This window comes from Rhipicephalus microplus, chromosome 4, assembly GCF_043290135.1.
Source record: "Rhipicephalus microplus isolate Deutch F79 chromosome 4, USDA_Rmic, whole genome shotgun sequence".
Lineage (NCBI taxonomy): Eukaryota > Metazoa > Arthropoda > Arachnida > Ixodida > Ixodidae > Rhipicephalus > Rhipicephalus microplus.
This window is the reverse complement of record NC_134703.1, coordinates 145,377,267-145,404,615: the sequence shown is the minus strand read 5'-3', so window position 1 is coordinate 145,404,615 and position 27,349 is coordinate 145,377,267. Positions and strand designations below refer to the sequence as shown.

General features: G+C 44.8%; 1 protein-coding gene across 3 annotated transcripts in view; it reads left to right on the top strand.

Annotated features, from left to right (window-relative positions):
• LOC119172902 (nephrin-like) overlaps nt 1-27,349 on the top strand; it is a 352,980-nt gene that overhangs the window by 302,536 nt on the left and 23,095 nt on the right. For all 3 annotated transcript variants that reach the window (XM_075893718.1, XM_075893719.1, XM_075893717.1), the window contains exons 7-16: nt 2,462-2,758; nt 3,228-3,439; nt 11,007-11,094; nt 12,055-12,191; nt 15,469-15,622; nt 15,733-15,791; nt 16,921-17,167; nt 20,353-20,661; nt 22,999-23,280; nt 25,934-26,245. In XM_075893718.1, the coding sequence (XP_075749833.1) occupies nt 2,462-2,758; nt 3,228-3,439; nt 11,007-11,094; nt 12,055-12,191; nt 15,469-15,622; nt 15,733-15,791; nt 16,921-17,167; nt 20,353-20,661; nt 22,999-23,280; nt 25,934-26,245 (2,097 nt within the window). The remainder of the gene's footprint in view (nt 1-2,461; nt 2,759-3,227; nt 3,440-11,006; nt 11,095-12,054; nt 12,192-15,468; nt 15,623-15,732; nt 15,792-16,920; nt 17,168-20,352; nt 20,662-22,998; nt 23,281-25,933; nt 26,246-27,349) is intronic.

Sequence of the window (27,349 nt, the reverse complement as noted above, 5' to 3'; positions counted from 1 at the left end):
CTGGAAATCACACGAGGCACATGGACAAATGTTCCTCCCCGACAACGCTGGAAGAAGGCTAAAATACGACAAACAAAGGAGCAACTTCGCGCTGACCTGCACCGACCGTTTATTGCTTATACTTAGACGCAGCGCTGACCTATACCTAACGTTTATTACAGGCCGACGCAGTGCCGCTCGTTTAGTTACCTCGTTTCTATATCTATTTATGTTGTATGTACTCTAACGTGTACCAGATATAGCTCCCATGAATTGGCTTTCTCGTTACACTACATTTGTCCTCATCTTCTCTCGTTACTGAACCAGCTGGGCGGGTCAAGAAGTCATTTCACGAAATTAATTGTTTACACGTGGGCGTAACACTCTCACGCCCATGCTAACAATTTTACAATGTTTTAAGCTCTCATACTATTTAAAATAAGCTTTTAGATCTGGTTTTATGAATGAGGTCGTTTAACCACCATGCTGATTCAGTAGTTGTCACTTTTTGCTTCTTCATCAAACATGACTGGTTGATTCCCAGATGTGGTAGGCACATTTACAATTTTAGTCAGATGCAAAAACGATCGTGTCACAATCGAGACATTTCAGAAGCTCGAGTAATCAGAATGGGCCAGGAGCTCCGAGCTCTTGGTGTATACGGTTATTATAGCTATCTTAGCACTTCTTGTTGAGCGAGGGGGTGCACTTCTTACGGCTCTATATGTGCGCAAATACCGGATGAAACACCGAATAAGCAAAGTAGACAGAAAGAATGCAGAAATAGTGCTCTTTATACGTAGTTTTTTTTCTTTTTCACTTGACCTTTTAGCACATATCCTATACAGTGTTCTTTTTATATTAATGGCTTCGTTTCCGATGTGAAAGAAGCGCACAGCGCGCTAGTCGTGTCTCTCGGGGCTTTGAATAAAGTTTCACCATCCACTGCACTTGTACTCGCTGATTCTTACCGTTGCCGCCTGGCGTAAGTCCAAGACGTCACTACGCTGCTAAGAAATTCCATTTCAAGAGAGAACTAGTGATTCCCTTCCCTTTTTTTTTCGTTAAACGGAAACATTGTGTTCATCATTCTCCATTAGAATGGCCTCACCGTTTCTTTGCCATGCGGTCGAAGCAATCTTAGTGACCCATACGGCAGTCGCCCCATATTTATGATACAGTGAACTGGTGACAAATGCTAGCAAACATGGCGTCAAACTGAATTTTCTACCAAGTATCACTCACGTGCAAGACGAACGAACCGGTCACACAACAGGAAGAAAGGTGTACACCGTAAACTTTTCCCCCTTGCCCTCCGGCATTCAGTCGATTTGTATTTTGTGTGTTTTCCACAGCTCTCTGCAGCACTTTATGTAGGCATGCATTAAGTGGTTTCTGAGGCACGTTGCTCATGCATTCGTTTTTCCTTGTGGCATAATTTTTCTAATACAGCCTCTAACTTATTTTTTTTTGCTCATTTTCTTCCTTCCCTCTGCCCCTGCCTTTTAACTTGTCTCTTATTCTCAGTCGCTATATATACCTTTATTCCAGGGTCGGTTGTTCTTGCGCCCTTAATGATGGCACATGCCAGGTAACATGCCCTATGTGATTGTTTTATGGGTGCATAAACATTTGTAATAACATCTATTAGCCAATATAAAAGTGAGGACATATTATTACTTTTTTTCTACTAATATGATGTACAACAAGAAGGCACACAAATAAGGCGCCCGATGCCTTCCGGCTCTTGATTAGGTCGAGGATGCAACCTAAACAATAACAAGGAAAACGTCAGTACGTGAAAAATAAGCATTGAGTAATTGTAGCTTTATATTTGAGTTACGGAAAGCAGGACACGGATTACAAAGTTATTCAGTTGCTAAACCTTCACGAATCAAATATAGATTTTACTCTGAAATCTAAACCATTTAAATCTCATCTTAAGTCACTCTTTTTTCCGACTGACGCCATTGTAGACCCATAGTCATTTACACGTAAAATAATGGTAAGCTCTCTTTCTACGTATTTTTATGATTGTTCACTGTGATTGTGAAATGGGATTTGCTCCAACAATGTGTGGAACAAAGCGTATTTTAAAATGTGTGCTTTTGTTTGTATATGCCAAAAATGCATCTTTTGAATGTTTGAATATTTTGATTATATAAAAGAGATATATTATGGCATGCCAGTATCTTCTACCAATGAAATGTGTAACCAATGAAATATGTAACCGATGTATACAGATGTATGTTGCTGATGCGCAATTGTATATGTCACTGATGCAGACTGTTTTTTGGTTAATATGGGGTGAGACCTCGTCAGGCTTTTAGCCTTTAGTCTTTGCCTCCCGCAGGAAAAAAAATTCTGTATTTTTTTTGTACTACAAAATAAACAATGTTGAATGTTGAGTAATTCTAGTCTTATAGCGTCCCGTCTTTCAATGTGAAGAGAAACACGTTGTCTTCTTTTCGCTCGCACACAGTCGCCCCTGGTCCTCCCGAGATCCACGGCTACACCGAGGGCGAGACGATCCGCATGGGAGACACGGCCACGCTCCGGTGCATCTCCCGCGGCGGCAACCCGCTGGCGCAGCTCGTCTGGTACCGGAACCAGGAGCGCCGCGTGGTGGACAGCTCGTACACGACGAGCGGACGCGAGTCGGTCAACACGCTCACCTTCGTGGCCAACTCGTCGGACAACAACGCGGTGTACCAGTGCGCCGCCACCAACGTCGTGGCGCCAGAACCCATGACGGCGTCCGTCCGGCTCACCGTGCAGTGTGAGTGGCGCTGCTAGCGCTTATCCCCATCTCCCCGCTTAGTCCACGAACGAAAGAAGCGTGAATTTAAGGGACCGTTTGCTTTGTCGGACGCAGCAGTATTAATGAGAAATAACAGACGACGATGCCAAGAAAAGCACAGGGGAAGTTATTAGAAGTAATTCTAATGTAAATGTGAATAAATAAAAAGAGGAAGAGAAGATAACTTGCCGCGGAAAGGAACCAAACCTGCTACCTTCGAATGACGCGTCCGATGCTCTATCACCAAGCTAGGGGAGCGTTCATGTCCCCGTTCTTCCTATAGTGTATATATGTGCATTTAAACTTTTCCAACTTTTCAAGTATGAAACTTCTGAACGTTTGAAATATTTCAGTTTTTCATTGCTGTTACCATTGATTACTTAGCACTTTCATTGGGTAAGTTACGGACGAATAGAGCTTTAGCTGAATCATACCGTTGTAACTGCAGTCGCGCCTTCAAAAGTGAAAGTGCGCGGCCCCAAGGAAGCCAAGGCCGGCGACCAGGTGACCATGCGCTGTTCCACGGAGCACAGCAATCCGCCGGCCGAGGTCTCGTGGGTGGTGGACGGCCGTCCCTTCGAATCCGTCTCAACCATCACGGCCGACCCCAAGGGGGGATGGGTCACCACGTCTAACATCACCGTCAACATCACGGGACAGGTGAGGGCGGTTTTCTCGCGTCTTGTCGAGATCTATTGCTTTAGGGAAGTTTTACTAGAGCAGGAGAATGTCAAGATTGCTGACAAAGGTTTAACCCGAGTCACCATCGTCATCAGTCTGAAGCCTGTCTGCGCCTAGTGCAAAACAAAGGCCTCTCATATGTTCCGCTAATCAGCCCACTTCTGTGCTTTCTGCTGCCACGTTACACCTGCAAACTGCTTAATCTCATCGGCCCAACTAACTTTCTGTCTCCTTCTCGCGTGTTTGCCTTCTGCGGGAATCCAGTCAATCACCCTTAATCAACAGCAGCTACCCTGCCTACGTGCTGCTTGCTACGTGCCCGGCCCTTGTTCACTTCTTTCTTCTTGATTTCAGCTACGATATCATTAACCCCCGTTGCTCCATGACAATATGTGGGAAGCTAAAGGAAGAAAAATTGGCCTTGTGACCAACACTGAAATTTTATCAAAAGCGGTAATAATTAAGCTGAAATTTTTTTGAGTCAGGTCCACGCAAACAAGCAGTTGACACCCCTCTCGAATTATATATGCAGAACAAAACGAATGATGTTACGCAACACGTATAAAACCGTCATGTAACAACCAAGTTGCGTGGAGCCCTTCTTCACCCGAACGCCCCACCACTTCAAGATTTTTTTTCTGCTTTCTCTTTTCCGAACCCTTTCGACCTGCCTTCAATATGCCTTTAGATTTACGCTCTCTGCCCTAAGGATGTCACTATTGCGCCATACGATCTTCAGTGCCTCTCGTGTCACAGAGAGGCAGCTGGTCATGCCCTGGAGTGATCCTCCTTTTGTAGCTGGCCCGTTCAGCTGGTGTCCGCCGGGAGACGCGATCGTCTGTGTGCCCTACTCTTCTCTTTCCGTTTTATTTTTCAAAGAATCTAGGCGTGCAAAAACGTCGCGTTACTTTTTTTTCTTCCTTAAAAAGTTTGAAATACTCTTCTCGGCGTCATTCGTTCAACGATGACTCCTCGTCTCCGTATTTCGAGGAGGGCACGGGCTTTCGTGAGCTTCTTTGTTTCTTTTTTCTTTCTTTCTGCGAGCCGAGCAAGTGCCCACAAGTCACAGCGTAAGTCGGGCCAACACGCCTGATTTTTGCGCAAGTGCGCGATGCGCTATGATGTTCCATGCCGGCCCAGTCGGGCATCTGGTTTTTAAGCGCCCTGGGGCCATTCGAGTTGGTGCCGAATGAAGCTGATGGGCGTGTTCGGAAACAGCGGAGGCGGCGTTCGATGAGGAAAAAAATTAAAAAAAAATAGAACGGCGAGAAATCGGAAAGGTGTTCACGGACCAAGAGCTTTGGTGCTCGGATAGAAGCGTGAGGAGGACAGGGATGGCGTAGCTATTGCCCGTTCACTCCCTATATATTAAAATATAGAGAGAAAGAGCGTAAAAGGATAAGGAATAAAAAAAAAAACATTTCGAAGTGAGTACGAAAGATCGCTAAAAGAAACAGCGAGGGGCTGGATTACTCGTACTGGGCGTGAGTACCGTCGGCGCTGACGAAGAAAAAAAAATGCGAAAGAAAGAAACGTAGTAAACTGAGATGAGACGCGGCGCGCGCCGATTGGATGACCGAGTGCAGTCGGAGAGGAACACTCCGTCCCACGTGATCGGACTTCTTCTACTCCCCTTTGGGTTCGCTTCCATTAAAATCTCATCAAGAAGCGACATCCAGAAAACGATGGGGAAAATGGACAAATGGCCAGAGGAAGCGGCAACAATCGCCTCGAGCTCTCCTGGCTTCCTGCTTTTCCTGTCCCGGTGCGTTTACACTTTGCTCTATTTCGCCGGCTTTCCTTCGAAAAAAAGGGGGAAAAAAGCTTTCTTTATCTCTCTCTCGGTGTCTCTGTGTTTCGTCGCTTCCTTCTCCTGCACCCCTATTCTCTTTAACGCCTGCAAATGTTTTTGTGCTGTCTGGCGCGAGATATACGTTTTAGCCGCAGGGGGGGGGGGGAGGGAGGGGGGAACTTGGCGAGCATGCTGAAGAGATTCGGGTGGAGAGGGCGATGCGTCTAGACTCTCTGAAATGTGACGTATCGGAATGCGAACCTGCCCTAGAAAAAGAGTAGAGACAAAAACGAACCTAGTAAAATAGTTGGAGCCTGGATATGAAGTTCGTTGGACTTGTATACCGCATTTACAAAGGAAAGGAAGCCAGCTTGATGTGAGGAAGAGGGTGCTGAGTACTCAGGCCGGTAGAGACAGCGGATGAAACGCCACTGATCCGAGAAACTATAGACGTCTTCAGTTTTGACAAGTGACGCCTTAATGCTTGTCAAAGCGAGAACTGCGCTCTCTGGAATACCTTTTTAATCGGTGTAGCAAGTAGGAATATAATTCTTTCCCAATTTGTGTGTCCCAGTTGTAGCGAGGCGCGAAATGGGTTGCTCGCTGCAAATGTGAAATCCATAAAACGGGAGTCTTTTTTTTTTCTTTTCTCGTCTTTTGAGTGCTAAAAATGTATCCGAGTCACCGTTTTCTGCGTATGGGAAATAGCAACGCACACTGACTGCATCAGCTAATAGTTAACGGGTGACAGAGAAAGTTCATGAAGAAGGTTAGATGGACAACTGCAGCCAGGCCACTTTGACTGCCGGAGAGCTGTACATGATGGCAGGTCAAACAAACAAAGAAACAAACAAACAAACAAACAAACAAACAAACAAACAAACAAACAAACAAACAAACAAGCAAACAAATACAAAGACTGTAATCTAAAGCCGAGAAAAGTGCAAAACAACTGAGGGACGTCACTGGATGTCAAAAGTGCACAGCGATAACATTGCTGGCGGAACTTGCACAGAAATAAGAGGTGGTGTACTTTTGTTTTCAGCTCAGGGAGACGCTACGCAGTACAGTAATTTAAGCCGTGCTGGTAAATTATCCTCCGCGTGATTCACCCAACAGAAATAATAAAGAACGCATTACGCTTAACGACGGGTTGTGAAGCGCCCTTCCAGCTCATGCAGCGGCCGATCGGGATGTTGTGATTGCGTTTACTGCTCATGCCCGTGTAGTTCTGGTGAACCTGTGTAAATTGCTGTATTTTGGATTGTTCAAGAAAACTAGCGTAGTAATTCATAGATGGCATTCGAAAATGCAGTCGCCTTCGATGGAGACATCATAAGGCAGCACCCAACCGCATAACTCGAAGCAAGTCCTAAATCAAAGAGGCAAGTGTAACAAAAGCTGGCACTGAACTTAGAGAACTGCATAGTCTTTTGTAGGCCTGAGTAATCCCGGTTACAAATCACGACGGTGTCCTACGAACCAACTTGAGTAGTGACCGCAGACGCTCAGCTTAATCGTGATTGTGTGTCAATTTTTTAATTGATTCGTTGTGTACAGATCCCTACTGCAGTTGGATGGAGGAGAAGGAGGAGGAAGGGAAGGGATGAAAGGCAGAGAGGTGAACCAGACGCACTTCCGGTTTGCTACCATGCAAGGGGAAGGTGTAAGGGGATTAAAAGATAAGAAAAATAGGAGAGGTGAAGGGCACCGTTTGGGTTCATGTGACCCTGTCCATTGCACGATTATTAGCAGTCACTTAGTCCGGTCGATTTTAGAAAACCTAGATATGCCCGCGTCGCTTTGCTGGCCTGCGACGCATAGAGCCACGAACCGAGGATCGCCTCTTCGGAAAAAGGTCAGTTATTTAATTTGTTTAATGTTTTGAGTAGCACGTCGCGTTCACTCGCAAAACGATCACATGAACACAGTAGATGTTCCATTGTCTCGTCACTATCTCACAACTCATGATCTGGAGCTATCCGCCATTCCTATGCGAATAGAGTACGCCTTCGTGAAAGTTACTCCTAACCACAGGCGGCAGAGTAAAGTTGCATCCCTGCGGGAAAGGTCCGATGAAACTCGATGCTTTCTCGGTGGGTCCATTTTGTGTAGGCGGTGGTTCCCGACACTGTGGTCACTCAGCCAAGTTTTGGACATTGTGTTAGCGAGTGAGCGAAAGCCTCAGGCGTAGATATTGCAGAAAAGCAAGACGGCATAGCATACGACCGATTCAGAGCTGAATTGGCTAAGTAACAATGTCTGGCATAAGCACGTTCAATTTTTATGTTGCGGAAACCCATTGTAACCGCTCTATTGATGCCAAGAGATAAATAAGTGACATCCATCCAACGAAAAGTGCAGAACGCATATATACTGTTTACATACATACATACATACATACATACATACATACATACATACATACATACATACATACATACATACATACATACATACATACATACATACATACATACATACATACATACATACATACATACATACATACTGTTTAGTCTGTCGGGGGAACGCGAAAATACTCATATATATTTCTTCACACTCCAGGGAAGATTATGTCGAACATAAGCTATTCTTCTAATCTATGGTCAGATGACGTTTATCAGTTGCACGATGCGAGAAATACGATTAATCACAAAAGAGGAAAACGTTAACTTATACAAACACCACATAAAATCTCGTCTTTGCATTTGGATTGAACGTGTATGTTGGACGTTGCATTCCTGTGTAAATGTCGCGACGGTCGACTAATGTGCTCAATGTCAAAAACGATTGTCTTAATGTTCGCCCCCACTGAAGAGGAAGAAAGGCTAACAAGCTTGCACATTTATTAGATTTTAGCTCGTGTATCTTTTCTCTTATACGGTAACAGTTCTTACCTAAACGAGCTTATCTGTAAGATTCTCAGCTTTAGAGCTTTTTTTCATATAGCTTAAGCTTAATGACGTCCTCTAGTCCTCCAGCAACTAAGCTACGCAGGCTAAAAGCCGTCCGTCTTCATTAGGTTCTGCTTTGTTTTCACGCATCGTGGAGGGGGGGGGGAACTAAACTGATGGCGAGATTTGGGCCAACAGCAAGAAAAGAAATGAGATTTATGGTTCCTGTTTCTGGGAGCGCCGCACGCGCCGAATCTTGCCGAGAGCGGGACAATCAGCATTTCCGGTTTACGCGTCAACGTGTCACCGCCTCCTTTTTTTCTCGGAGACGAGCTTATCGCGCGTTGAGCGCGCGCATGCGCAATCAGCTGCACCTCGTGACGCTTCGTCGAGGAAGGGTTGGGCGCCGTGGTGCGCTCTTCTCCGCGCACATCTCGCATTCTTGTCGCCGGCGACAAGGCCGAAATTAATGTCCACGTCGCATCGAAAAGCGGGCACGGGACAAGAAAAATAGGTGCCCCCCACAAGCCTGGGAGCGACCCCCCTTACTGTCTCTCTACCCCCCTTTCCCTACCAATGTCAGCCATACGTCGTCGACTTCTCCGTGGCCTACATACAAGAGTCGCGACGCTTGCCATAGCCGCGTTTCCTAATGGCCCTTCGCGCGCGGACAATCCGTCTTTGCCAGCTCTCTCTTTAACCGTTTCGGAACAAGTAGGAAGAAAGCGTGCGCTTTTCCTTCGCTGCGCTCACAATCGCGTAAAGGGCAAGGCGGCGACAGACAGCTTGGCCACGTCACGCAAAAAGACACTATTTGCCCGCTCTTCGGCGCGTCGGAGCGCTCGCCAGAAATCCGTGACCTTCTTCTTCGTGTGCCCCCCTCCTCCCCCTCTTCTTCTTCATGCCGTTCCGTCTCTCTGCCCCGGAGGCAAGGACGCCATCCTTTTTAGAAAACGATAGCGTCGTGAGCGAAATTTCATTTCTCTGAGTGCACGGTGGCGTTTCGCATATGTGTATACGCGGGCTGTGCAGCGCGCGCGGGATTGAAGGAAACGCGCTGATATGTTCGTCGGTCTGCGGCGAAAGAGCGGCCAGAGATCAGCCATTTTGCCGAAGCTCCGAGATGTTCCTTGATTTCGGCCGGCTCTACGGGGCCTGGCTTTTGCCTTCCTCATTTTTTTTTTGTTCGCCCTCCGTCTTTTACTCGACGATGTTATGTGGATTCCCGGCGAAACGAGATTGAGTGAGCCGTCTGCTTTCGCGGGATCTGTTTGATGTTTGCCCGTCTGCTGCATTGAGTGGACCAGCTTCCTTTTGCGATAACGTTATTTTCGTGGAGTTTAATCATTTCCTTTAGATTTCACTTCATGTGGTGCCTCTTATCTTTTCGCTGCTGAGCAATCGAGGCCCGATGGCTTAAGCAAAGTGCTCTATGCTGATCACTGTGGTTCAGTGGTTGACATTAAAGGGTTCCTTAAAGTGAAGGTCTTAATGTCTTTAAATTGATGAATTATTCTATAGAGAGTCTAATCTTGTTATTTTCCCCCCTCTAGGTTCATGAATAAAAGAGTAAAGTGGGGTTCAATGTTCTTCAATTGAACTTCATGCCAAAGTTCACTACCTGCTGTCAGTCTGACATCACAAACTTCAGTCTTTCATTGAATTTTTCCGATCAGTCTGGTTTGCTAGAAATAGCTATCCGTTTTTGAATGTACATCTTTTGAAACAGTGCAATTAAATTTTATTGATGAAGAATTAGGTGAGCGTAGGAGACACCCCCGAAATATATCACGTCACAACTTGTTCGAACAGGAGCCTTAAGGCGACGTTACCACCTGTGCATATTTTTTTCGCGGGTTTTGTTCGGTTCGTTGGCGGGCGTCTTCTGATGGCCTTTTGGTGTCACGATGAAGTAATTCACTAATACCAGGAAAAAAAATGTTGGTCTTTGCAGTGATTATTCATCAAGTATTCTGCCGGTCATTGCCGGTCTTCGCCGGTCATAGTTTACGGATAAAATAACACTTATCAGTTCAGGCGTTGGCTGTGTAAGTGTGGTAGAATTTCGGTGATGTTCACCCAGAATATTTTTTTTCCTTCTCTCTAATGGCTCTCTGATTTCATCATCATCATCATCATCAGCCTGACTAGGTCCACTGTAGGACGAAGGCCTCTCCCATGTTCCGCCAGTTAACCCGGTCCTGTGCTTGCTGCTGCCAATTTATACCCGCAAACTTCTTAATCTCATCTGCCAGCCTAACCTTCTGTTTCCCCCTAACCGGATTCCCTTCTCTGGGAATCCAGTTAGTTACCCTTAATGACCAGCGGTTATGCTGTCTATGCGCTACATTCCCGGCCCATGTCCATTTCCTCTTCTTTATTTCAACTATGATATCCTTAACCCCCGTTTGTCCCCTAATCCACTCTGCTCTCTTCTTGTCTCTTAAGGTTACGCCTACCATTTTTCTTTCCATTGCTCGCTGCGTCGTCCTCAATTTAAGCTGAACCCATTTTGTAAGTCTCCAGGTTTCTGCTCCGTAGGTAACTATCGGCAAGATACAGCTGTTATATACCTTCCTCTTGAGGGATAGTGGCAATCTACCTGTCATAATTTGAGAGTGTTTGCCGAATGTGCTCCACCCCATTCTTATTCTTCTAGTTACTTCAATCTCGTCGTTCGGCTCTGCGGTTATTACCTGCCCTAAGTAGACATAGTCTTTTACAACTTCAAGTGCACTATTACATATCTCGAAGCGCTGCTCCTTTCCGAGGTTGTTGTAGATTACTTTCGTTTTCTGCAGATTAATTTTAAGACCCACCTTTCTGCTCTCTGATTTAATATTATCATAATCCGCAGGAACGAAACATGAAGATGTTCTCCTGCTACGCTGTCAACCAAGCCCTTGGAGACACGGTCGTCGAAACTGCAGCTGTCAGCATCCTGTGTAAGTGCATAGGAATTGTTGCATTCTCGTCGTTATTATAATTTCGAGTGCTGTTTGTTTGAGGGGACGTGGGCTCGATAAGATTTCGTAACGCTGCCGTATGCTGCTATTAGATATTTTAAAATAAAGTTACACTTAGCGTATGCATTGGTTTGAATGAGTGCGTACGTATAGGCCTGCGGCAGGGACGTTTAGAAGAACGATACTGAGTATTTAGAATCGCAATGTGTAGCCTTGCTCCAAAACGTTTTGTACGTGTTAACAATAAATACAGAACAAAAATAGCAAATTACAAAAACTACGTTATTAGGCGCGAAAGTACGAGAACGACAAGATTTGGATTTCATAACAAGAACCCATCAAGAGGCACCATTTGTGAGCCTAGAAAAAAAAAAGCTTTGTTGTGTGATGTGCTCTCACGCTACATAATGCTATACGTAAGAAACATAAGAAAGAAGTCAATTACACGTATGCGCGTAAACCACACAGCATGTCGAACGGTACGATGCGTTCGAGAAAAATCGCTCTCACAATGAATGATTTTCGTGCACGAAAGTGCCCGCTGGGGCACAAAAATGTAGTTACCATTTCACAAATAAATTCTACATGGCACCAGATATCGCGCCCATGGGTACAGTACACAGTCAACAAGACCCGCGATATCTGTTTTTTTTACTACACCTAGTTAACTCATGCGCAGGTGAAGAACAATCAATCAGTTGACAACGTAGATCACCAGACATGAAGCCACGTTCAGTCACATTGTGACAAGGTTAGTTTTCGGAGTGGCAATTTGTGTGTAAATGTGTGGGTATGTGTATACGTGTGCTCGCTTTTGTGTGTGCTAGAATGTGCGTGTGTGTATTTGTGAACTTTAGTTCTTTAGCTTTTGCTTTCGTGAGACGTCAGACGTAGACGTGAGTGAAGCACGTACGGGTCTGTGTTCGTTTAAAACCGCAGATGCCCCCGAGGCTCCACGCATTTTTGGGTACACGGAAGGAACACCTATTCGCGCGAAGACGCTGCAGCACATAACGTGCGTGACGAATGGTGGGAACCCGCTTCCCACCGTCCGCTGGTTCAAAGGAACACAACGGGTGAGTCACCGATCCTGTATTGATTATCTCAAGGTGTGAATAGTCACTGCGCCCGTGCTGATCAAGTCGGTGAACGATGGTTGAGCTGAATCTTAACTTATGACGTGCTTTTGTTATTCTTGCTGCTACTTCCTTGTGTGCGTAGTGAGATGGCGTAGAAGACATAAATTGTCCCAATACCATTAAGCATATTATTATTATTATTATTATTATTATTATTATTATTATTATTATTATTATTAATATTAATATTATTATTATTATTATTATTATTATTATTATTATTATTATTATTATTATTATTATTATTATTATTATTATTATTAGTAGTAGTAGTAGTAGTAGTATAAGTAGCAGTGATAGTAGTGAAGTAGTATTAATAATACTATTACCAAGGAAAGGTGTCTTGTTTCTTCAATGCCCGGTAAACAACAAAAATCCATGGAAAATAATCACAATTATTTGAGCTTGTATTAAATTGTTACAATTTGATAAAATTCAGCGATCAGCAATGATATCACAAGAGTGGTTTACTGGGTGAGTTGGTGCAACATCACCGCAGAATTCAGTTAAAGAAAAAGAAACAATCAGGGCAACCCACGTATACAGCGCGAAATTTAAACTGAACTTTACTGAAAAACCCACTCATGCGTACTCTTAAAAAGATCGAGCCACGTTGTCAAACCTTAACAGCGAGATACAACGCTTCGTTTTATGGTTATCGCACAGAAACCACAGGGTACTTTATGCTTTTAGACGGTGCTTTTTAAGAAAAATCGCAATATCTTTCGTAGGATGAAACTTCATACAATTCGTAAATTCGCAAATATTTTTTCAAAGGTGCTGTGACAGTAGCGTACAAACTTTCGATTACTATAATTTTGTAAGACGGCTTGATGGAATCTTTTATTACATGGCTTTTTTTCTCTCTTTCTTTCTTTCCTTCTTTGTTTCTTTGTTTCTTTTAGGAGTAACAACACTACTGAATTTAGGTTTTTTGCTTATTTTCTTAATAGATTTCATGGTTCATCATTACTCACGTGGAGCTTTAATCTTATAACTCATCAAAACATTACGAAAAAAATTAGACTGTCATATCCCGTTTTGTTTTTAATTAAGAGAAAAGTGAAACTAAGGTGTCCTGACACGTACGTTTAACTTAAATTCGTTCTGTTGACTCCGGCAGCCTTTAACGAAGCGTAACCTGCTCAAGAAAGACTGCTTTGCCGCACGAAGCGTCTTGCTACAGAAAAGCTTCCATTTCACGTTCAGGAGTGTCGGTTAATCTTTTCTCGCAATGCAGCTTCCACTAGTTTTAGTTTGTACAAGTTGATGACTTTCAATCTGTCGTCATAGTGACTTGCGCAGCGTTCCAAAAGAAGCCGCTACCTGGTATATACGCTAAATAGCGGCTAAATCTAGCTAGCTTTATTTACTTTGTTGAGCAAGGAGTGTTAATAAATCCTCCGAGGAGCTCGCAGAACAACTTAAAAAATTTCTTTGCAGATTTCTTCATTACTGATGCTCACATCTATTTTGTTGACATTATATGCGTTATTTTTTATTTTGACTTACTAGCTTCGCAACAGGAAATTTAGTGATAAACTGATGTTATGTTGGGTCTGACCGAGAGACATATGATGACACGTTGCGAGAAATAGAAAGCTCCAGTCTCTGGTCACCGATTTCTTTAGTTTGACATTTATCAAACACTGCGCAACTGTGTGTGTTGAACCAGAAAGTAATTGAGTTTATGTTCCCTATTTGGCTATATATGGAGATGTTACTGGTAAATTAATGCGGAAGGATTTATCGTGCCTGTAGCGACGACAGTTTGGCCAGCACACACACGCACACACACACACACACAAACACACACACACACACACACACACACACACACACATATATATATATATATATATATATATATATATATATATATATATATATATATATATATATATATATATATATATATATATATATATATACAAGTACTAAGAGGGAAGAGGGCTGGATATAGAAAAAATACATCAGTGGTTGTTAGAACTATCCTGGTTTTGTAATGAAGTATGGTTGTAGTCGACAACAAACGAAGCATAATCTAATAGCTTATATGCATGAAAGCTTATTACTTGAATAAACATATCGTTGCAAGCAATGCAATGGGTAACATTTCATAATGGTATCTCTGGGCCTGCTGTTGTGGTTTATCTTACTGCTGTACATAAATTAGGTCTTCATATCAAAGCTAATATGGTCCGTCAGTTGTTTCTTACGCCAGCAACACAGAACGGAAAGATTACGATGCATCGAAAAAAATTCAATTTCGATGACTCTCGCGCTGTTGGCACGCAAGTGTCGTCTTTCGTTGTTCGTTACTTTTTATAAGCGCAAATCTCATCTTTCTTGAGGCCTTCCTTATCTTCAGTGTGCGTCGTCTGTTGCTCAAAAGCCATGAATGATACAATTGAGTTCATGCTCCAGTTTCTGTGGGTGTACGAACAACGTTCGAAGCTAACGTGACTGGAAAAAGAAATAAAAGTTATTGTTATTTGTTGTTCGAAAGCGCTTTTATTGCAGAACTACCTGCTGAAGAGAACTTGAGATCGTGGCATGAAATAATTGTGTGTAGAGGTGATAGGGGGTAATATTTATTTTTTGCTTTGTTTTACGACTTCTTTTCAGTCTTCCCACATGACACGAAATATAACAAGATTAGTGTTTACAATGGGACTATTTTGATTAATCAACTGCCAGAAGAAAAATTGAAGTGTATGAACTCTTTTCGTTCAGTATAGATGTCTGCGTTATAACAAACAAGAAAAATAACCACCTGGACTTGTGGAACATTATTCGCATTATCTGCGGTGTACATTGTTGCTTTACTATTGTAAAACTATGAAACAAAAAAGGTGCGTACGTTCGTGGAAACATGGGTTCATACAGGAATCCACAGAGACAAGCGGCGCTGCGAAAGCACAATTTTAGGTCTCTCTGAGTGGCGTGACTTATATGTGTTACATCGCGCAAAATGAATGAACGAATCAATACTCCAGTTAATAAATAAATAAATAAATAAATAAATAAATAAATAAATAAATAAATAAATAAATAAATCTTTAGCGTTGGTGTAGTAACAATAACACGTGGGGAAAAAGCACAACGAAGTTTTAAGACCGCAACTAGAACCACTGACTTCAGGACACTCATAAACTATCGAAGTGAGCTCATTTAGGCCACTTTGACTTGAGCTGCGTCTGTATGTGTGCAGGTGAACTCGACGTCAAAAGCTAACGGAAATTCAGTGACCTCGGAAGTAGCCATCGTTGCACAAGACTCGGACAACGGAGCGGAGTACCGCTGTGAGGCGTCCAACCCGGCAACGAAGAAGGCCCTGACGACGAGCATCAAGCTCACCGTTCACTGTAAGTGTGGCGCAACTTCCTAAGCTTCTTAAATAGCTTTAGTTGCTGTATCGAAACGCATAATGCACGGACTCGGGGAAGCAAACACAATGCGTTCTTTTTGTATGCAGTTCCACCTCCTGCTGTGACTATCAAGATAAAGCCACGAAAGCCGAGGTCTGGACAGAAGGTGAGTCTCCTAGTAGAAGCCCTATTTGGCAAAAGTGCTGAATTTCCTGCCTGTAGTGGCAGATTGCTTACTTTCGTGAATCTCGACAAGAAACGTGTCGCCTTCATTGATCTCAGAATATATTTATTCATAGATTATTATATTTTTATGTTTATTAAAAAAGACCATGTGGAGAATGTTTTAGCGAGGACACTTGTTAGATATTTTATTTACTGTTAAGGTCTGTTTTTAGAGGGTAATATAAATGCAGTCACGAGAGCAATTACCTAAATTTAGTATGTGTAGATTTGCGAAAAATGAATGAAATTACAACTGAAAAACTCTTCAAAGGTGTTTCGAATGATTGATAATGCAAACAGTCGAAGGCACAAGCAAGGCACATGAACACACACACACAAACGTGTGGCAATAGCGAACTGGTTGCTGCCACTCTGCTAATATATTAAGAATCTTCGGAACCAATCTTCCATATGTTAAACAGAAGTGAAAAAAAAAGAACTTTTTTCCTCAATATGGATATTTTATGGTACAATTTTTCCTCGTGAGCATAAGCAGTACATTCCGCAGCGCACGTAGCTGTGGTGACTAGAGCGGTGGTGCTGCACAGATCCCAGAATACGCGCACGTGAGAGCTCGCTGAATGCTTATCTGTGAACAGAGGAAAAGCAGGGAGGTCTACTGGCTGCATGTTCGATTTGATATAACACCCAGTCAAGAGGATATGAGTGAAGGAGGGAGAGAGAGTTGCTATTAGGAAGGAGCACGTGTACCTGCGAAGACGAAAAATATGCCGCATTGAAGATTTTGGTAGTGGCATTTTCAAAATGAGGTTTGCTTAAAGAGGTTTCGGAGCCTAGCTGAGGCTTCTACTACTCGAGTTACATCATGACTCACATTACGAACTTGTTAATGACAATGGTACCAAATTAACGTTTGAAAATGTCCGTTTACAACAGCAATATTCAGATGTTGTAATTGTTCACACGCCAAAAACTTCCATGCTTTATTCAAGAGTTGGTTATGGTGATCGCATCAAGGTGCTAGCAGCCCTTGCCCGCACTTTAAACACACATCTCATTAAGGAACTGAGCCTTCAACGACAGCTAACGCCATCTTGCGCATTGTGCAGCTGACGCTGACTTGCGAGACCGGCTCGAGCAACCCGGCGTCCGTGGTGAGCTGGTGGAAGGACGGCCTGCAGCTCTCCGGTGCGGTGGACGAGCCGTTGGTCGATGCGCCGTTCGGAGGCAAGGCCTCCAAGAGCGTGCTCGTGGTCAACGTCACCGCCGACGATAACGAGGCTAACTACATGTGCCAGGCGACCAACAAGGCTCTACAACTCAGTGTCCACGACTCGGTCTTCCTCGACGTCACCTGTGAGTGCACCTGTCTGCTTTATTCTTCGTGAATTGGTGCAGAGAGGTTGAGGGAGGGAACACCTCGGATACTCGATCAATCTATGACGTACCGCAGAAATTTAAAACAAATAAGTGGACGAGGCAAGCTAATGAATAAATAGAACGCAACTAAGCTTGATTTCCTTTTGAGGACGCGGGACTAAGAGCCCGGAGTACTTTTACAATTCTGAAGGCATGATATGTGTGAGCAATTAATAGTAACAAACTATATATGTGTCACGAAAAAGTTTGCCGCAGGTTAACATTGCGGCTGCTTCGAACTTTGAATTGTACCCTACAAATAATATACAAGCAGATAGTCTGCGTAACACGGATGTTGTTATGTTCACCTTTAATATTCCTCACAGTGAATGTTTCGTTGCTATGTCACTTTGCCACTGAGGTCAACGATGTAAGTCAGCCTCCCTAAGTATAATTGTATTCCTGTGATTGTTTAATAAAATCACTTTACGAGAAGCTCTGCACTATTTGTTTTTACTAATACTGTTCGAACATCTTCTTGCGATGTGTCGAGCCTACGCGGTAACTGAGATTTAACTGTACTGACAAACGAATACCGCGAGTAAACGAAAGCGGCACGATCCTGACGACACTCCTATACTCTATATGTACAACAATCGAGTGCATTAAAATTCTCCAGACTGTAAATATGTATATACACGCCATACTTGAAGTGAGTTCGGGACAGCATCAATGAACGTTTTCTTTTCTGCGTTTTTCCTTCGTAGAGTTATATATACTTTACTTTGCAAACCAGAAGCTCCCTCGGCGGTACTTCAGAACGGCACGAAGCGTCGTTTTCGGCGGCAAACAGTGAAGCCGGAAGATATTACGTCGAGAGCGCGGGAAGAAAATGGCGTGCGTGTCGGCAACGGCAACCGCGTCCATGCGCATTGAACCAGAACAACGAGATTTGTTCCGGACTCGCCGGTTCGCAAGCAGCCTCGGCATCGTTCTCGTCTCTCCTTTCGCGAGTGGGAAAAGAAAGGCTCTCCTTCTCCAACGCGGAGAGCACCCAATATAAGGCGCATATTGTGAAGGGGCGCCACTGCGCCCGACTATTCGAGGCGCCGGAGCGCGCTGTTTGTTCTCCCGAGAAAGACTTGAGAGCTTCGCCACACTGCTTGCCATCACAAAGGAGAAGAATGCATTACGCGCGCTAGCGTGGATAGAAAGGGGTGCCGCACTGACTGTGGGGTTTGAAAGCTGAAAGGAATGCTCACGCGCGATGTTCGGAAGGGGCAGGCGTAACCAACCCGCATGCTGATGCGCATTTGCCAATCTAGCACGCCGTTTCGCCCGTGTGCCACTCGAAAGGAAACCACCCCTCTTCGCAAGCGCGCCAAAATAAACGGAGCAGCGGCAAAACAGCAACAATTATGGAGCATGTCGGCGATAAAGGCGAGACGCCGGAGCAGACGTTGCGCGGGAAACAAATGCGCCAGATGGGGAAAAACAACTTTTCCAGTGAGGCCGCCGGAGTCGGGGGCACGCCTAACTGCGGCGTCGGTTCTTCGCCGACGCTGCGTTCACTTAGCGCTCCAGTCGTCGGTCAAGAAGAATGCGCACTCTAGCGGACGAAAAGCGCCACCCGGAGAAGGGGGGCTCCACACTTTGCGCGCACGTTCTTTCTTGCCTTGAAAACAACAGTTGTGGGTGGAAAGTAGATGCTTTTGGGAGGACCGTCTCTCCCTTCATCCCTCTTTCTCTTCTGTCACGCGTGGGGATGACTTGCCTGCGAAACGTATCAGCTTCGCGGGCTTGCTGTAGCGGTGATGGTGATTTTTAGAGAGACGCCCGCGAGCCCTGTCTTACCTCCTCGAAAGAGCCCCCAGCGTCTCTGCTCCCTAGCACTTCCCCCGTCCTTCCTGCATTTGCTATCAAACTTCGCTAAAAGGGCGCCACGCTAGGGAAGTGTCCGTGGGAGGGCGCGCCCGTTGCGCTAACGCTCGAGATGCTTCTCCTCAGCATCCGGGGTTGTTGTGACAAGATCGCTCGTTTCTTTTGTTGTGTGCGCGTCACTTCAGTCACGCTGCCGTTCATTCTGGTTCCTTTCTTTTGTTTGTTTGTTTTATAACCCTCTTGCAGAGCCAGTGCGTTATCTTTAGCAATGTGAAGCGCACTACATTTGATCGGCCACATCCTCGACGGAAAGCGGATGCCGTTAGCAACGGCTGACAGCCGCGTTTTGAGTAGCTCGCTCTTATTTTTAGTTACGTCGTTCGCTCGCCTGAGAGAACTGCGGAAGGATACGTGGGAAGCGCTGAATCTGCGCACTTCCTGAGTCCCTATGGCTTCCGCATTGACTGTGAAAGCGCGAAGCCAATTAGGCCGTACGAACAGGGCCAACATCCACGGTATAATGATGTCGCAGCATGACCGCATGTTTCTGTTTTCTTTTTCGCCGGCTGTCACTGGCAGGCGAGCAGTCGCTTCCGAAATGTTCCCGTGTTCTCTCGTTGCGGCATATAGTTTCGTGACGTCATTCTGTCAGCTATGAGACCGAGGCTAATAATGCTAACTGCCGTGAAAATTCGCCATCTGTGCGATAAAACCGGCTATGAGTCATGGCAGCCATACACGTTTTTCTTGAGAATCCACAATAAGCCACGTGTTGATGTCCGAGTCAATTTCTAGCGAGCTGTAGCTTTAGCAATAATCAATAAAATTTTTATGGGTACGCGTTTTAGCTCAGCTTCATTATGAAATACTCAAGTATGAATTGTAAAAGTGCTCTCTACTTACACCATGTTGATTTCTCTCCATGCTACGCTATATCTAGTTAACTGGTGAGGGCCAAGAATAAATAGATGTAGACAAACACCACAGGAGAAGACAATTTAATTGAGAAGAACTAAGAGAGAGAAGAACGTAATACCAATTAGTGAACACAAATGAGTATGAACACTAGTAAGGACCGTTGATTAGGAACAGATGATGAGGACTTATCTCCTAAAAATACTGCGGACTGAACATGAACATCTACTAAATTTATCGAAATAAAATTCCTTGAGCCCGTACCACCTTCATTAAGAAAAGTTTTCTCCGGGCACGCCATGGTGTACAGCTCACCTTGCGATTTGTATCGACTTCGTCCTCGTAATTAATGTTGTATTGCTCTTTTCACCATTTCTTTTTCCTAGACAAGCCCGAGTTCTCGATTGGGCCGCTAGAGCGCTTCGACATCGTTGAAGGCCGCTCGCTGGTCATCAACCTGACGGCGCAGGCCAACCCGCGCCCGGTCAGCTACACGTGGACCAAGGGTGACCGGCGGCTGCCCACGGCTCGGACCTCCAGCCGATCGGCCTCTTCCTCCAATGCGGCGCGCGTGGTTGCCAGCGGAGCGCTGCTCAACCTGACCGGCGTGGAGCGAAGTGACGGGGGTGTCTACGAGTGCGAGGCCACCAACAGTGAAGGTTCCACCAAGGTGTCCATCCTCATCAACATCCAATGTGAGTCGTCACGCGATGAAAAAATTAATGAATAAACGAATGAATGAATGAATGAATGAAATGAATGCAAATTGTTTATTGTCGCGCCGGTACAGGGTAATTATGCGAGATTTTCGGAGAAAAAAGCTGTATTTTACACATTCCAGGAAGGCAGAAGGCCAGAGGACGGTGGCAGAATAATGTGGTGAGAAATTCTCAGATACGGGATAGCCTTGCATTGGACTATTTGCTATTTACTAATATATCGCAGTGTAAAAAAATGTTAAAAACTAGAGAAATAAAACACAAGAATATGAAGGAAGGACAGGTGCTACAGTCTTTCAAAAATATCCACAGCCTTTCTTTTATCTCCTTCTCCCGTTTTCTTCTCCCCCCCCTCCCCCCATACTTCGCGCTACAGTAATATGTTTAGATATGGGGTGGTGCAGGAGCAAACTTTTCGACAGTTCTTGTTGCCGGCTTCATGAAGACGAATTCGTTGTCGAGAGACTGGGTCTAGCAACAGCCCACGTCGAATTTTTTTCTTTTTTATTTAGACAGCCTGATGCAGCCGTGGGCACCCTCACCCTAACAGCAGTGGTTCAGACTTTGAGCATGACGTTGGATACTCTCATCAAAACTTGTTTTTCACTGTTTCGGCTACTTTATCCCCGATTAAACATACATGAAACCCAACTCCCCTCCAGTGTTTTTACGCTTTAAACGAACGTTTATTCGAGTTAATGCTACACCGAGTTTAGTTTGCAACCATTCTTCTACCACCCGCGTCGACTCCCGTTTGAACCGGGTCAACGTCGTGCGCACCGCTGCTGCTTCGCATTATATCAGGGTTCCCTTCGGGGAGATGGCCCGCGATTTTTGTTTGGACGTATTTGGTATTCGACAGATTAATTGCCTTTGGTGTACTGTCTCATTGAAGATTACAGACGATAGATTTCTTCTGAACTTTTTCTTATACGAAGCGATCAAAGTACTGTCCGATGATAGTACGACGTGGTGCAATAATCTGACAAGTCTTCCTACAGTGCGGTGCAGTAGATCCCCCTCCCCCCTTCCCCCTTCGTGTCAATCTCCCGTTTAGGCGTCAGTATACATTACAGCTTTGAATGGTACCCAAAAATACAATGACGTGTAGATATATACTTTATTCAATCTGCATCTGTTTGGTTTACCATTTCTGCGTGTTGCTCATTAATTAATTTTTAGCGAGTAAATTCGAGTAAACTTGAGCTACATGTTCAACATCATTTCTTGTGCCTTTCTAACATAATACTAGTATTGAACGTAGAATTACAAGAAGGGCACTGTGGTTATAGCTAGATTTCCTGAGTGAATAGAAGTCGCATAGAAAAATTGAAAATCAAAGAACAAACGCAACATGAATGTGAGGGCTCATGCACATTGTCTCTCCAACAGACAATGACTATACCATCACATATGCTCTGTCAAGTTCACAGATACATAAGTGAAGATAATGAACGGGGCCTTATCAGAACTGCTTCCTAAATCAGAGCTCATTGTGAATAAATATCAAATTGTAAACCACGAAGTCTGTGCAATGCCGTCAGTTCAATGAGAGCGACTGTTTAATTCATGCGCACTTAGTTCTGTTTTTTTTTAGTATGCGAGAAATTTGCTATAATCAAAGGTTTGCCATACCTAAGGCTGGTTATCCTAATAAGATCGTCAAGAAATTAAGGAGAAAGAACAAAGATAACGAAAATACAGAGCGTTAATGAATGTCAATGTGAAAAGAGCTAAACACTAACGAGGCAACTTCGTGGATCCTACGGCAAATGAAACAACAAAAGTAGTCCACAAGGCTTACATTTTAACGTATTATGTTGAAATTTTACATTTTTCATCTTTCAAGTAAACAAAATGTAAGCTATACTTTAATGATTTCCTTCTAAATCCATCCGGTTTTTGGCCAGTTTATGCGACAAATACGAGTATCTGTACTATACACTGCTTCACATGAACACGAACATTGCACATCAATGTAAAACAGACAAAAAAGAAATGCGCATAAACTGCCGATTATGTGTTCTTTTATAATCGTAGGTATGGACCATTCCCCTCGTGGTTATAACCTAGTGTTCATCAGGCAACATGAAAAAACAAATGCTGTTAACAAGTAGCGCACTGTGTAGATGGGGAACTTTCGTGTAAATTCGAGACCTAAACTCGTATCTTAACGTCGTCATGACTAAGCTTAAAGCACGTCACTGTACAAACAAAGGGTGCGTCTAAGACTAAATAAGACTAACTTTTCTTTCTGGTTTCTCGTATCCCTGACCCCGCGCTGGTGTGCTTGCCTTTTGAATGGTCGCACAGATGGCGCCGTCATCAAGGCTGTCACCGAGACGGTGATCATCGACGCCGGCTCGAGCGCGCAACTCGAGTGCGACGTGGACGCCAAGCCGTTCAACGACGACACGGTGTCGTGGCGCCGGCCGGGCTTCGACATGGGCCGCACGCGGCAGATGATCAAGGACGACATGCGATCCATCTTCACCGTGTACAACGTGTCGCGCGAGGACTCGGGGCCCTTCGACTGCGTCGCCCACAACGGCATCGGAGAGGAGGCCGTCAAGACTGCGAACCTCATCGTCAAATGTGAGCAGCCCGTCCCGGCTCGTGCATGCACGCGCTTTCAGTTTTTTTTTGTGTGTGTGTGGATGCGCCCGGCTACAAAACGCGTTTCGAAGAGCGCCTTGGCAGTGATTGACAACTCGAGGCCAGCTTCGAGGAAGTGTACACAAGGACGTCGTGCATATCGCGGCCGAAATTTTGTGCGCTTAATATTCACGATGGTGAATGAATGCACTGACGCGGATACTGGTGGAAATGTTTTTTTTTCTTTTTTTCTATTCGTGAGTCAACTTACTAAAAAATAATGCATGTGTTTACAGACTATCAAGCCAACAATGATTGATATGTGGGGTTTAACGTCCCAAAACCACTATATGATTATGAGAGACGCCGTAGTGGAGGGCTCCGAAAATTTAGACCACCTGGGGTTCTTTAACGTGCACCCAAATCTGAGCACACGGGCCTACAACATTTCCGCCTCCATCGGAAATGCAGCCGCCGCAGCCGGGATTCGAACCCGCGCCCTGCGGGTCAGCAGCCGAGTACCTTAGCCACTAGACCACCGCGGCGGGGCACTATCAAGCCAATAAGGGGCCTGTTAAGGAGGTTACTGTCACTAATAACGTGTAGACACTTCACTACGACTTCTCAAAAAAGCTCCTCCAACAAAGCGTCGCTGACGAGCGTAACTCGGTGGCAATGACATAAGTTGGCACAATTTGTCCAATTGAGCCACATCTTTAAATAAGCTGTATGTGGTGTCCTATTTTATGACTGAAAACGATACATTGTGCTGCATCGTCAGGCGAGAAAGATTTGTTTTGGAACCCTTCTCACAAAATCCTAAGTACAAACTTAGGTGGCATTATGACTCGCTCTTTGTACACAAGCTGGTGACGTTTCCCCGCAGGAGACGTTTTACCGGATAACACGAGGACGCACAGCAATAGCCTCTTTTGTTTATAAATATTACACGAAACTATTACAACTCTAAGATAGTGTCTTAAAGTTGTCCTAAAATTGTACACTTTCTTAAAATTATAACAATATGTTTTTTTCTATCCAATGTTGTATAAACAAAAAAAGCTGTTGCTACGCGTTTAGAGACTATTACATAGAAAAAGACATAATAATACAACTCTAAGACAGTGTACTGATTGATATGCATGATCTAACGTTTGAAAACTACCATATGGCTATGAGAGACACCGTAGTGGAGGGTTGCCGAAAATTCCGACCACCTGGAGTTCTTTAACTTGCACCCAAATCTGAACACAAGGGCCTACAGCATTTTCGCCTCCATCGAAAATAAAATGCAGACACCGCAGCTGCGATTCGATCCCGCGACCTGCGGGTCAGCAGTCGAGTACCTTAGCCACTACACCACCACGGCGGGACGACAGTGTACTAATGATCGAGGCGATATCAGCAGACGTTTCAATGCGGTGTTGTGAAAAAAAAATTGCAAAAAATAACAACAAAAGAAACCCGCATAATGCGCAATCATTGCAAAATCTCCAAGGCTATATAGTTCTTCTCAAAATGTGGCATCATTCACCGCGAAGACAATGGGCGGACAGCTGTTCTATTGAAACAAGTTTTTTTTTTGTTTGAACCACCTATTCATATCATAAAAAGAGTCGTGTGTAGTGACGACGTTGATATACGAAGGGAGGCTGGCAGTCAACTCATTTAGATCCGGTCTCACGTAACTCTACAAAAAGCCTGTGCAAGAGAACACGGCCGCTCCAGGTAGACTTTCGGCACCGTTGTTATGTGCTGAAAGGGCAGCCCGTAGAAATGTCCGCCTGCTGTGCGGGCACAAGGAGCGCGCTGATCGTTGCCGCGATAGCGTAGTGACCCCCCCCCCCCCCCCGTTTGCTGGCGAGATAAGCGCGCGCGCAGACGAGCCTGGACGGAAAGGCGCGGTGTGCGCTCCGTAGAAAGAGGAGGCTCGCAAATTCTTCCTCGCATATATATACATACATATACATATACGTGAATGACGTTGGCAGCAGTGACGGTAAAAACCAGCCAACACTCATATAATTGCTATCGCAATAAAAATAGAACTGTACTCTGGGCTGCAGAAAAAATGACGGCATACAAGAATGAAATTTCGGAAAGAAATTGCAATAGAGTCCACACAAATACAAAGTTTGGGCGATTGATTTTCAGCCTTTAGGAACATTGAAAGGAATGTTAGTACATCTATGGTTGTGAGTAGCGAAACGTGATTGCGGCAATGTTGGAGTTAATTCTATATTACCAGGAGGTTGAAAACTAGTGTTTCATGTGACGTATTCCTGTTAGTATGTTTTTATAATGAAAAGATGTTCCGCAAAATTAGGGAGGATTTAACCGAATTCGCGGCTTCAGCCGTCGTGCCATTTTCAAAGGAAATCCTTTTGCATTCACGTCGGGGAGCTTTGTGCGCGCACTAAACGAGGTCAAAACAAAAAAAAAAGTGTGGGGGGGGAGCGTTAATTAGCTCAGCTGGCTTAGGCGCACCTGTTCAATCTGTGCTGTGCTTTCCTCGTTTACTATACGCAAAAAGGTTAGTTCCACAACTAGATCTAACCCACTCATACACGTTTCCGTTTTATTGTATTATGTGTAACTAAGCACAAATTATGCATTTCGCTCACAACTTCAACGTGCGCCACTTTATGTGCAGTCCGTCCCGAGATTGACCAGAGTCCACCCCAGTTGAAGGCCGCCGGCCGGGAGGGTGGAACTGCCGAGTTGCTGTGTCGTGCCCAAGCAGCGCCCAACGCCACGTTCTCGTGGTCGCGCGAGGGCGTGGTCATCACCGCTTCGTCCCCGCAGCCGGACAAGTACGACGTGTCCTTGAGGCAGGTCGACCTGCTCACCTTCGAGAGCACGCTACACGTGAAGAACATCCGCTCATCCGACTACGGCCACTACGAGTGCGTGGCCCGGAACGAACTCGGTTTTGACAGCGCCAAAGTTCACTTGGACACCCTCAGTGAGTCACTGTTCTGACGTCCATGCTCATTATTATTAATTCCCATTGTTTTCAAGATGTGTGAGGGTGGATTTCAAAAGTACAATGACAAAAAAAATATGCACGAACGTAGAGTAAGGAAGGACACAGAACTACGATCGACGTATCACCAGGGATGAAAGATTAGGCGTTCAAACACTGATGTAAAGTAAAAGTGAGGAAAACAACTGCAATGAAAATCCTATCCAATGAATCTCTGCGAACTAGCTCCACTTTCTGTTCTTCTAAATTTATGCTGTAATTTTACTTTCTGTCGGGTTTTAGGAGAGAGAGAGAGAGAGAAAATTTAATGCGGAAAGGCAGGGAGGTTAACCAGAAAACATATCCGGTTTGCTACCCTGCACTAGGGAAGGGGTAAGGGGAGACAGAAAAGTAAGAAAAAGAAATGGGAAAGGGAGGAAGAGAAGCACAAACACACACACACACACGCGCACACAGTAGTGTCACAATCGTTCAACAAGGCGGGTCGCTCGCAGAAACTTCATCAGTGCCTTCGTTGCTTTCTGGCGTGAAGCTCGATCTTTCCGACATTCCAAGATTGACTGCTCAGAAAGTGGCTGGTCGTCGAGGCGAGCAAACACTGCTGAGAGGGACTGTCGCTGAGAGCTGTACTGGGGGCACTGACATAAAATATGTTCAATTGTTTCGTCATTGTCGCAATGGTCGCATGCAGCGCTGTCTCTCATTCCGATGCGGCAGGCAAAGGCGTTCGTGAAAGACACCCCAAGCCACATGCGGCAGAGAAGGGTCGTCTCGGATCGGGGTAGGCCAGATGGAATAGTAAGTCGTAGGCATGGGTCCAGGCGGTGAAGACGGGTGTGGAGAAAACCGGGCGTATTCCGCATAGACCTTGCGATATCCTGCGCAAGCGTATTAATCTTTGCTGCTGCGTCGCTTCTTGATAGTGGAATAGGTTCCATCACTCCATTTTCGTGAGCATTCTTAGCTGCATCGTCGGCATGCTCGTTACCGATGATGCCGCAATGGCCTGGTAACCACTGAAAAGATATGTCATGTCCTTCGTCTATTAGGTGATGGTACAGTTGTCGTATTTCGAGCGCCAAT